This window comes from Paramisgurnus dabryanus, chromosome 1 (assembly GCF_030506205.2).
Source record: "Paramisgurnus dabryanus chromosome 1, PD_genome_1.1, whole genome shotgun sequence".
NCBI lineage: Eukaryota > Metazoa > Chordata > Actinopteri > Cypriniformes > Cobitidae > Paramisgurnus > Paramisgurnus dabryanus.
Window position 1 is genome coordinate 46,586,926 of NC_133337.1, and position 12,375 is coordinate 46,599,300.

The window sequence follows — 12,375 nt, forward strand, 5'->3', positions numbered from 1 at the left end:
ATCTAGCGGCGAAAAGCAATAATGAAATACACAAAAGATAGAAGAGACATTCTTGGATGTCCTATTTAGACAAAGACTATGATAAACTATTGTTTATAGATCAAGTTGAAAAAAGACCATCTGATATTTGACATATATACTTTAAGTCTGTTTCAAATGTGACAAATAAAGCACATAAATCCAAGTGCTTGATCCTAATTAGCCAGTTTCACTGCATGACTTATCAATGTGGAGAATAATGAAAGAATAAAATACAAAATAAATTCATGCGAATAACAGATCTGGTGCATTTTGCGTTGCTGTTATTTAAATTAAGAAATTAAGAAGTGATTCAAAGTTTAATTTCTACTTTGAAAAACAAAAAAAGGGTATTCGTTCAGCATGTGTTTGTTTATGAATAATGTATTTCCCAATAACAAAGTACAAATTTATTAGTAATCCTTGCTTATCAAATAAAAATATATATTTTAACACGAAAAACTTTAAAACATTTTTCAGAGAATTCGTGCCAAGTACAACCATTTTAAGCTCCGGATATTCCGCCTGTTTGTGATGACGTAATATGATCGACACAGACCTCGCCGAATAAGAACTGTCAAAGAACACGACTGACGGTGACATTAACCAATGAACTTACGAGAACTCGCAACTATGGCGCCTGTGCCTCATCTGCTGATTTGCAACCCGCCGAAACGGGATCGGTGAAGAAGGGGACCTTCGATCGGTTCGCCATGGACTGTTCTAGGATCAGTGAGGTTTAAAACGACTCTAACTGTAGAGCGGTAAGTAAGAATACCGTCAGCAACTTGCGTGTGAAACAAGGTTAGCGATCGTAACCAGAAGAATCCGAAAGAAACTGACGTTTGGTCGCTTTTGAGCACATGAAACGGTGGAATATCATGTTTCAAACATGATGGTGGCTATGGCCTTCCATACTAAATATCAAAACAAGTAGATTATCTCTTGTCAAAGTCAACACTGACTTATTCACTCGGCTTTCTATGTTAGTAACTTCTTTATATGCGTGCAATAAACGCAACGTTTTATCACATACTTATAATTTATCTCATGTATATGTTATAACCTGTTTTTGATATTTACGTTTAAAGCGTGGAAACAACATACCGCTGCGCGCTCACATGCACGCGCTTTGAAGTTCAGCAGCTGCCGTGCCCGTGACGTAATGAGTCCTCAGGTTCTTACCTTTACTGAGATATGTAAACCCCGTTGGCCAATATCTACATATAGTAATTTTAACAAAACGTCATGTCTTTATTTATTTTTTAGTCAAACAATATAAAAATAACTAGATAAGAAATGAATATTGCGAACATGCAATCGAATTATATTTTTAATATTATTATTTGTCCAATACATCTTCCTGGCCCTATGACACACACTTTTCTGTGCACGTCACTAAACAGAAAACCTAATTTATATAATAATTTTAGTCACTAAAATTTACTTTTATTAGCCCCTCCCCATTAGCGTATGGAACGCCCACTTTTAATGTTTAATGAATGTTGTTAGGTTGTGAATGCTTATTATGTTAACTATAAAATACTGTCTTATATGATTTAAAATGTATTTTATATAATGTATATACATAAATAATATAAATATAAACTGTATTTTCAAACTATTCTTATTTCGTAGATATACACTATATAGTTGATCATCATTGCACCTGTGAGAGGAGAAGAATGGATCCATCTACGGGTATGCACATGTCCCAGAACAATGATCTCCGTGTCACTGTCAGTAACCCCATTATATCCATGTATCAGCCTCAGCCGCAACCTCCAAACATCACGCAGATCATCACACAACACGTGGTACCTCAAGAAGTCTCCTGTCATGCCATGCAACACGCTATTTCATCACACCTCCAACCGGCATCTCACATGCAGACCCACTCGCACATCCAGCAAGTGACACATCTACAGCCTCAGCCACCTCAAGCCCATGTGGAAGCACACATTTCAACCCAAGGCCATGTAGTGACACATGCTTCATCAGAAGGCCAGAGTGCCACACCTTCTCAGGACGGTGCAGTGAACTCCCTACAGGTCCCTTTTGCGGAAGTAGCCTCACTGCTGGACCCTAACATGAAAAGCTCAAAGGCCCGCAAGTACCAGATCCATTATGAGGAGGTTAAAAGGAGATTGGAAGCACCTGAGAAGATGTCCCTCCGATCTCTGGCCGCCTATACGAGAGTCAGCCGAGGTCCAGCTAGTAAGAAGACCCTACTGGAGTCCCTCAACGTATTCGGTCTGTCGCCGAGCACCAACACTGCCGTGTCCAGTTCTTTTTCGAAACTTACTGAAGGTACGCCTGGACCATTTAGTCAATTTCAGGATATAAATAGGCCATCAATTTCACTTCATTTATTATGACTCAACTTGTATACTTAAATGCTCTGATTTCTTTGTATGAATTCAATATTTGGCTTGATGGCTACATCTTGTGTCAATAGCCCACTTAGAAATCCCCTTAATGAGAAAAATGCTGATGTGTCAAATACTTTTAATACTAAAATATGATTGTGAATGTGAATTATGTTGTTATGACTTATTTTTAGGTGACACGGCGGCCCTTTGCAAAGACATGAAGGACTTTGCACTCCAGTATGTGGATTATGATAACATGGCAAAACAGTTGCTTCCTGAAACAAACCAGGTGCAGCACTGGTCGAAAATTATTGAGACAAGGTAAGACATCGTAATAGTACTGTAATACCACAGTAGAGTCAATCGCATTCAGTGTGTAATTGAATAAATGCTTAAAATCTTGATTGTTTCTCGCTATCAAACAGGAACTATCTAGAGGAGATGCGGAAGATTTTTAACGATCCCATGAACAGCCACCTGTTCTCTAACGTTACGCACGGTCTCGGTAACGGAATGATGGACGTGGCTCTTGATCTCATCGACAACGTCATCGACCGACAAATTCGAATCCTCTCAGGGAACACGGACCCCAAACCCGAACCTCCGGCGAGAAGGATCAGGAAACGCAACCGTAAGCCCAAAGCTGCCACGGAAGATGGCAAACCTAAAGACAAAGGTAAACGAGGACGAAAGAAAGGAAAACAGATTTGTTTGGATACCACCGTTGCAGAGGTCCCACAGCCCACGGAGATGGAGAGCAGCGTCTTAACGCTAGTTTCTGTGGGATATGAAACCATTTCAAGCGGACTCAACTCCACCAATGCTGGTCTTGCTTAATGGCACGTGCCTGAGGGGCACAGCTAGAGAGACACTGTGAATTCCAAGTGCAAAAACTTTTCAAAGAAAACTTTAGTTTTATAATGTCCGACTTCTTACTTTGTCTCAAAAGTGAAAGTTTTACTTTATTTCTTACAGGGATTGTTCACCCAAAAATGAAAGTTCATTATTTTCTTATCCTCGTGTTGTTCTTAACCTGTGTAGAAAAAATAATTTGTGATGAACACAAAAGAAGATATTTTGATAAATGATGGTAAGCACACAGCTGCCATAACCATTGATTAACAAATATTATGGAAGTATTGTGATAAATGATGAAGAAGATATTTTGATAAATGATGATAAGCACACAGTTGATGGTACCCATTAAATTCCATCGTATTTGTTTTTCCTACTATGGAAGTCAATGTTTACAATCAGCTGTGTACTTACCATCATTTATCAAAATATCTTCTTTTGTGTTCATCAGAGAAAAGAAAATTAATACAGGTTTGGAACAACACGAAGATGAAAAAATTATGACAAAATTAAAATGTTTGGCTGAACTATCACTTTAAGTTTGGTCAATGCGAGATGTTGTTCAGCATCATTTTTCTTAACGTTATTTTCACTTAAACCGTAAAAATCATTTGTTGCTCTTAAAGTTTTCGTTTGTTGTTCGCAGTACGAACAAACATACACAGACTATCAAAGTAGCATGCAAGCTACTGTTTTTGCGCACTATGTTTTATTCTGTTAAAACAAATGGTAATAACAGTTTCATTTTAAGTTTTTATTTTATTGTACTCAATTTTACAGCAGTTTAGTTTGAGTAATAACATATCTTCTCGATTGGATGGGTTTTTTTAAGTTTTCGAAATATTTATTTTCTTTCGCATCTGTTGTGTAGTGTACGTAAATGACTGTAGCCTGTACTCTGTAAGATTTGCAGATTGCTCATCTAAAGCTTGTATTAAAGCATTTCCTTTTTGAAGCGATTAGTATACTATTTTTGAAATACTAATAAGCGGGGTTTGGAAAAGGCAAGGATTTCCTGATCGCACACAATTTGGGTTATTGACCTGAGGAAACCAGGCATCATGGTGATGGCTCACACAAGCAGACACCACTCACATTTTCTTAAAAAAAAAAAAACATTTTGTAATTATTATTATTTAATCCTGACAGATTGTAATTGTTTGTTTTCAATTGTTTGCATTTATTATAGAGATGCATAACGATTATTCGCGATTAATCTATAGCAGAATAAAAGTTTTTGTTTACATAATATATTTGTTTGTACTGTGAATAATAACTTTGTATAAATAAATGCACACACATGCATGTATATATTTAAGAAATGTTAACATGTGTATATACATTTGTATATTTATGTATCATTTATATATAAATACTTCATATATACAAAAAATTCTTAAAATTATACATGCATGTGTGCATATTTATATATACATAATTATTATACACAGTTCACACAGATATATGATGTAAACAAAAACTTTTATTCTGCTATAGATTAATCACTATTAATCATAATGCATCCCTAATTTATTAGCTTTGTTTAATCCAATACGGCTCGATTCAGCTGCATTTGTAATCTATTGTACTCACACAAATCAGCTTTTCTAAACCCAGTCCCCATTGGGCATGCAGGGAAATCTGTAGCATGTAGGCACATTTGTAGCTGAGCCAATGTTTTGTTTGCTCTACTCTTTCTTGTGTCCTCCGAGAGATATTAGACTCTTGTGTACTGCAGTTCACAGCAGGACCTACAGTCGGCCTGGTACAGCACAAAGCTTTAGTGAGAGGATTTGAAGTGCATTAGTGTAAATCTGAGAGGGAATATAGGTGAAGAAAATAAATAATGGATGGAGGGGCATGCATCACAAACAGATCCATGTATGTACAGAGCTGAAAATTAAAGAAAAGGGAGAAATGGAGTTGCATGCGATTTTAGTACAAAAACGTAAGCAAAGCTGAGAGTCATCACAACCTTGCATTGGGACATATGGACAAGATGGTAGCCAGTTGCCCGATCCCCAGCGCACGTAAGGGTAAGTTGACTTCATTAAATATTTTGGTTAAAGTATAAATCTGTTCATGAAGACTTAATTTTATTGTCCCAGATTCATTAAGTGCTGCTATAGAAGCCCTCAGTGTGAGTACAGAACTTGTCGAGGAGGAACTTAAGCCATATTTGGACACAGTGCTGAATGTTGCCATAGAGAGAAGTGAGTGCCTGCATACAAGCAACTTTTTTTACACTGTTACAATTTTTCCAATATAATCACAAAGTCTCTATAAGATGATGTAAAATGCTTTGTTCAGAGGTATTAGCTTCTGTATGAGCAGATTGGGCCGGCAAATTGTGTTAGTACTGCAAGCTGCTTAGTGTGTATTGCAATGACACCTTGGCTTAGGGGTTTAGGCATCAACAGGGCCATTATCAGTTGTGGCCCTGGATCACAAAACCAGTCATAAGTTGCCAGTCGCATGACTGGTTTTGTGATCCAGGGTCACATTTGTTAAATATTACCTGGCTGTCTAAAATGCTTATTCTGATTGATCAGTCATATGTGGTTGAATGCCTTTGCCTTGATGATATAGAGGTATAAACAAATGCCAAATTTAAAAATGCATGGTTGTTTCAACTCATGGTTGGGTAAAATATGGACAAACGAAAACCAATGGGTTAAATTAACTTAGAAAATGTACACATTTGACCCAAACAACCCATGGTCATTTGTTTATATGAGTGCAGTGTTTTGAGATTATACACTTTGGCTAATAGTCATCTGTTTCATGTGCATCCTGTTGCTTTGTTCTCTTTCTCACAAATATTTCATTTTTCATTTAATTTAAGATGTCAAATTATTGTTATAGTGTAATCTTAGTCATTATGGCATAATAAGTGCCCTTTTTAGGAACCCAGAGCAAACAGGATATTATCTGGACACGGTACACTGAAAAAAATTATTCATTCAATTTACTTAAAAAAAAAAAATTAAGGTAAGTGGTTGCTATCAATTTATTTTAGCTACCTTTAAACAAAAGTTTTTTGTTTTGTTTTGCTTTTCTAATTTTTGTTTAAAGGTACCTTAAATAAATTGATTGCAACCACTTACCTTAAAAAAATTTAGTAAATTGAATGAATCTTTTTTTTGCAGTGTAATAAACCACATGTAACGCTTAGACCCGAGCTTAGCTTTTCTATTTTATTTTATTTTTCAGATTTCTTCCAGCTATTTTGGGGTTTGGAAAAGCCAATGAATATAATAACCAAATATTTTTCTTTGAACATGAAGCAGTGTAATTGTCCACGTTTGTGTACAACAAGTTCCAGTTACACAGCATTAAGTTTTATGATGCAAACAACAAAAAATGTGATGTCCACATATCTGGACACACCAGGTTTTAGGAGGTTAAACAAAGGATTTGATAACGGAGACTCGAATCTGCATTTGTCTCTGTTAGAGCCTGACAGGATTGATTAACCGGCCTGTTTACTTGAACACAAGTGGTCAGATGACCAGCAACAGGCACCTCGAGTTTCTTTAAGCAAACATGCTTTAGTAATGTGATTAATCTGAACATACATGTATATATTAATCCAGAATAAATGGGCATAGTTCAACATGTTGGAGACAACTGCATCCTCATTATTAAGAATAACTCTTTTGATTGACATCCCATGCATGCATGCATTTTTTCTACCCTAGAGAAAGGCATTGCTGAGCAGGTGGCAGAGAGTGGGATTCTGCCTGTGCTGGCACAGATTTTAAGAAGAAAGAGTACACTAACCATTCACACAGTCAGACTGGTGGCTGAACTTGCCAGAGATGGTAAGAAAAATAAATGTTTTAAAGTGATAGTTTGGCCAAAAATGATATTAAACCCATGATTTACTCACCCCCAAGCTGTCTGAGTTGCATATGTCCATCGTTTTTCAGACAAACACATTTTTGGATATTTTAGAAAATGTTTTAGATCTTTCAGTTGATTAAATGTAATGTTAAGGGGTCCACGACCTTCAAGTCCAAAAAAGTGCGTCCATCCTTCACAAATTAAATCCAAACGGCTCCAGGATGATAAACAAAGGTCTTCTGAGGGTAATCCGCGCGGTGTTGTTGTAGAAATATCCATATTTAAAACTTTATTAACGTAAATAACTACCTTCCGGTAGCGCCGCCATCTTAGTCGCGTCCGCATTCAGGATGAGAGCTTACGCAGGGTACGGAGGCTACTCTGCTGCTGCTCTGTGCCCCCGCCATCCGAATTTGTCATACGTCACTAAGAAAAGAGCTTACACTACGCTAATACTCTCTCCTGAATACAGACAGAGTCTAAGATAGCGGCGCTACCGGAAGGTATTTATTTTCGTTCATAAAGTTTTAAATATGGATATTTCTACAACAACACCGCGCGGATTACCCTCAGAAGACCTTTGTTTATCATCCTGGAGCCGTTTGGATTTAATTTGTGAAGGATGGACGCACTTTTTTTGGACTTGAAGGTCGTGGACTATGGGTGGACCCCGTAACATTACATTTTATCAACTGAAAGATCTAAAACATTTTCTAAAATATCCGAAAATGTGTTTGTCTGAAAAACGATGGACACATGCAACTCGGACAGCTTGAGGGTGAGTAAATCATGGGTTTAATATCATTTTTGGCTGAACTATCCCTTTAAGCAAACATATGTGGTGGTGTAGCCTAGTAGTGATTAAAGGGATCGTTCACCCAAAAACTTAAATTCTATAATCATTTACTCACTCTCATGTTGTTACAAACCTGAATGCATTTCTTTGTTCTGATGAACAGAAAGGAAGATATTTTGAGAAATTTTTGTAATTAAACTGATCTGAGGCTCCATTGACTTTCGTAGTATTCTTTTCTATCGTTTCTCTAATCTGTCTGTCCTCAGCTCCTGTGAAGGACCAATGCTTTGATACAGGCATTGTGTCTGCCCTTGTGACCTTACTGCTCAGCCAAGACCAGGACCTTCTGCTGTATGTCAGTCAGGCCATTGCCAGGATCTGCTATGACAGCAGTAAGTAAACTTCAAATTCTGTCCTGTTCCTCTAAACACAGGATTGAGCTTTAGCCTATTGGAAATAGAAATTATGTCCTATTGCAAGAGGACATATTCAATTCAATTTTATTTATATAGCGCTTTTCACAATTGGTAATTGTTTTAAAGCAGCTTTACAATAAAAGAAGCAAGGGAAACACAGAAAAATTTACAGACAATATAAGTAGCAAAATACAGCGGATATGAATAAACTTTACAAGCGAGCGTATTGATAATGTCTCGTATACAAGAGGGTGCTAAGTTAAGCCAATGTATGAACACAATTTTTTTTGTCTTTGGGTCCTATTTTAGCACATTGTCTAAAGTGCACGAGGCACAGTCTAAAAGGATATGGTATTTTCCATACTATAAGTCATAGTCGGACACACTTTTTTCATAGTTTGGCTGGTCCTGCGACTTCTAGTCAGGTGCGACATATATGTCATAATTAATTCATATGAATCAAAAGAAACCATAACGGTCTACAGCCGCGAGAGTCACTCTATGTTGCTCCTTTATTTATGTAATTCAATGAATTCAGTGATGTAGAATGACTTTGGGACCTTTTTGAACTTTATTTGACTTGTCGTGTGAATTTAGCCTATTCAGCCTCCCAGGTATGTTCGATATATTATTGTGTTTGGTGAATAAATGGTAATGTTACATTAACATGTACGGACACCTATTCAGCCTGCTGTTCTGTGTGCCATTGTTGAGTTGAGTAACTTGCCTTTACAGATTAAATGTCTGTTCTTGGGCTTGGATTTTGTGAAATCATTTTCTAAAATGCGACATATAGTCCAGTGCAACTTATATATGTTTTTCCTCTTCAAAACGTATTTTTGACTGATGCGACTTATACTCCGAAGCGACTTATAGTCTTGGAAATACAGTATGTCCAAATCCACTTTTGTTAATTTAATGACAGGAAAAATGGTTTGTGCGCCTAGCACACAGTCTAAAAGGGTTGTTCCTATTCCGGTAATGAGTAATGGGTGTCTTTTGGGCGTAACGTGCAATAAACCAATGACAGTCTAATCTCTCATTCACTTTAAAAGCCAGTTGCGGTCTTGCCATGTTGATTCCCTATTTAGATTGCGGAATTTGTAAACTCAAAAACTAAACAGAGGAAGAATACCCCTACTTTAAGACTGATGTTAAAAAATTGCATTGTTTTTATTTGTATTGAAATTGTTATTTTTGTATTAAAATCGTTGGTTATCTTAGTCGTTTTCTTTCAGTCATGGAGGTAAAATTAGCAGGCTTTTAATTGCTGTAAATGCTTGGATAGCCTGCGTTATCTCAAAAAAATATTTACAAATATGCAAGAAAAGGTTTGTACTCTTTAAAATATATATTTAAGTATTTATAAAATACTTAATTTGTAACAAACAAGAGATAAAAAATTTACAAGCGTGTGTAGAGCTGAAACGTTTCAGCACTCGGACAGCACCATGAGTGTTTTTTAAAAGCATTACTTAAAAAAGCTTCTCATCTCATCATGACCAGAGGTACAAAGTCATCATATACAATAAATCTGTGGGGTAGCATTAAAAAAAAACCATTTCAAAATAAATTCAATATTTGCATTTGTTTAAAGCAAAACATTTAATTACTTACCAGGCTACGGGTGAAGCAGCTCTTTACGCCTTCTAACGTCTCATAATCGGTCCTTATTTGTGTCCGAGAGACTTAATTTTTATATTTACAAACGTGTGTGTTCTGCTTGTTGTCTCGTTTATAGGCGCATATTACTAATGCGCCCCTTAAATAACAAAAACAGTTTTGCACCATTGACTTTAGACCAGGTTTTAGTTGGTCAATGGCATAGTCTATTTTAGTTGCCTCAAAACCAACCAAGTCTAACGAAATTTCGTTATATAGTCACGTACATTTTTCTTTTTTCATGATATTATCACGAATTTCCGCGGTTTTCGTGATCGCATGATGAATTTCTGTTTTCGTGTGATTATCACTTATTGGTTACTCAACTGTTTTATCCTATTTTCTTACCATTGTCGCTTCGGTTTAGGGTTAGATTTACATAAAATGACATCCTTACCCAAACCCAACTCTAACCGTAACGCCAGGCAACATATAAAAAATAAATCATAAAAAGTAGTGTAAACCAATACACAAAGTGACATTCTAATGCAAACACCAAATCTAACCCTAAACCGAAGCGACAATGGTTTGAAAATAGGAAAAAGCAGTTGGGTAACCAATATATATTGGTGGTGGTTGAGGAGATTCCCCCATTCATATGTAAAGCGCTTTGAGCACTGGAAAAGCGCTATATAAATGTAACTAATTAATATGTGATAATCACACGAAAACAGAAATTCATTTTACGATCACGAAAAAACTCGGAAATTCGTAATAATATCACAAAAAAAGGATCAAAAATTATTATATCACGAACCTACGTGAGACTGTGTAGCCGAAATATCAATGCACCAGCAATGTGCCTGAACACCTCGTTTTCAGACCAGCATGCATGGGCGCATAAATCGGCACAAATGCATTTGCTTATTTAAACGTCACACTGGACGTGAAAATTAGCAATAAACACTTGCGTCACGCTTTGCTTTGCATTGCGCCAAGTGTATGATAGAGCCCTTTATATCAGTACTTAAGAACAATACATTGTATATATTGGACATGTTTAATGCCTGTTGGTCCCTACACACAAAAAAATGCTGTTGGGTCATTTTCATATGTTCGTTTTCATTTATCCATATTTTATCCAACCATGCATTTTTTAAGGTGTATAACGTATTCAAAATCTCTATTCTTCAGACCTGCAGCAAGAGAGATTCCTGAGGCTCGGAGCTGTTCCACGCTTGGCGTCGGTTCTTCTTAGGCATAGTGAAAATGAAGCACTGAGGAGCTCTTTCCTGCTGGCCCTCTGTAACCTCTCCGACATGGGTGAAGAGGACGCCTCCATGCTGGCCTGGGAAGAGGGGGCGTATTTCAGCGATCGGGAGCGAGTGTTTCGAGGCACCACGCGATACTCGTTCGGTTTCTCTTCGGCTGTGACGGTGGTCAGGCTGAGACAGACTAACGGTCAGTACTCCGTGACGGTAGAAGTTCTTCAGCGATGCTCCACCCTGCTGTGGGGCGCCAACCACGGCCGGCACGCTGGACACCACCTAGCGAATTTAACGCACCTGGGAAGCTGCCCTAAGCTGTATAAAGTATTCAAATGCTCTGTGAAGAACATTCCCAGGAACCGAAATCTGAGGGCAGCGGTGTTTCACACCCTTTTGTGAAGCTGAACATTCAAGTGCTTTCGAACATCTGAGGTGGCCTAACAAGGTGATTTGGTGTAAACCAGTCCCAAAATTTAAGGAGCTCATTTCAGCCATTTGTATTAGAGATTGAAGCCTTATAAGCTCTTAAAGAAATGCATAACTGGATTGAGTGGCCGATCTATAGCCAGCATCGTAAGCCAGGTCACCAAATCATACATTGCGCCAATATATTTGTTTTTAATCATCAACGAACACCATGAACCACTCGGTGATTAGCACAGTTTTGAAAATGAACGTTAAGTGTTGTTTTAATGACATGTATGTGCATGGCCATTGACTTCCATTCTGAAGCAGTCAAGAGACGCTTCTAAACGAGTCAAAAAGTCAAGACACGACCCATTGTCAAAATGTCAGTGTCCATCACTGTAGTTCATCCAAAACAAACCAAAAATGAGACTCAAAGTGTTAAAGACCAGAATTATCCTTTAAATATTTTTTCAATGGAAAACTAAAAATAAAATAAAAAATAGATGACTTAATATTGAAAATTGAATTGACTGAATATTAAATGAAGCAGGCAATAAGAGTGAAAAAGTGGAAAAATATTTTTTACAATTTAAGTGTTTCAAAACTTTTGACCGGTAGTGTAGGTGCAATGTTTCTTATATTCACCAGAATCTATAAAGGGGGCCTAAAAATAAAGTGTTACCAATTTTATTTTTTGTATTTATTCATTTCAGTGAACCTGTCCACAAATTAGTTGATTTATAAGCAAATCAGTTTGAATCATTAGTTTGATTTTGAAAGATCTCTTTTCTAAT

General features: G+C 37.0%; 2 protein-coding genes across 2 annotated transcripts; both read left to right on the top strand.

Moving 5' to 3' along the window:
* The first annotated feature begins 625 nt into the window (after window positions 1–625).
* On the top strand, window positions 626–4,200 carry LOC135744494 (uncharacterized). The gene is made up of 4 exons (XM_065262655.2): window positions 626–782; window positions 1,657–2,328; window positions 2,582–2,711; window positions 2,816–4,200. The coding sequence occupies exons 2-4, from the start codon at window positions 1,704–1,706 to the stop codon at window positions 3,225–3,227; spliced, it is 1,167 nt and encodes a 388-aa protein (XP_065118727.2). The 5' UTR covers window positions 626–782; window positions 1,657–1,703; the 3' UTR covers window positions 3,228–4,200.
* A 636-nt stretch (window positions 4,201–4,836) lies between these two features.
* LOC135744595 (rap1 GTPase-GDP dissociation stimulator 1) lies at window positions 4,837–12,141 on the top strand. Its single transcript, XM_065262826.2, has 5 exons — window positions 4,837–5,281; window positions 5,354–5,458; window positions 6,947–7,069; window positions 8,154–8,279; window positions 11,100–12,141. The coding sequence occupies exons 1-5, from the start codon at window positions 5,236–5,238 to the stop codon at window positions 11,570–11,572; spliced, it is 873 nt and encodes a 290-aa protein (XP_065118898.2). The 5' UTR covers window positions 4,837–5,235; the 3' UTR covers window positions 11,573–12,141.
* Window positions 12,142–12,375: the final 234 nt, after the last annotated feature.

Bases quoted from the DNA above. Each gene is read 5' to 3' on its own strand.
- LOC135744494 (XM_065262655.2), top strand. From the start codon at position 1,704: ATGGATCCATCTACGGGTATGCACATGTCCCAGAACAATGATCTCCGT. The intron at 2,329-2,581 runs GTACGCCTGGAC...ACTTATTTTTAG, and splicing joins TTTTTCGAAACTTACTGAAG to GTGACACGGCGGCCCTTTGC. The intron at 2,712-2,815 runs GTAAGACATCGT...GCTATCAAACAG, and splicing joins TCGAAAATTATTGAGACAAG to GAACTATCTAGAGGAGATGC.
- LOC135744595 (XM_065262826.2), top strand. From the start codon at position 5,236: ATGGACAAGATGGTAGCCAGTTGCCCGATCCCCAGCGCACGTAAGG. The intron at 5,459-6,946 runs GTGAGTGCCTGC...TTTCTACCCTAG, and splicing joins GAATGTTGCCATAGAGAGAA to AGAAAGGCATTGCTGAGCAG. The intron at 7,070-8,153 runs GTAAGAAAAATA...GTCTGTCCTCAG, and splicing joins GGCTGAACTTGCCAGAGATG to CTCCTGTGAAGGACCAATGC.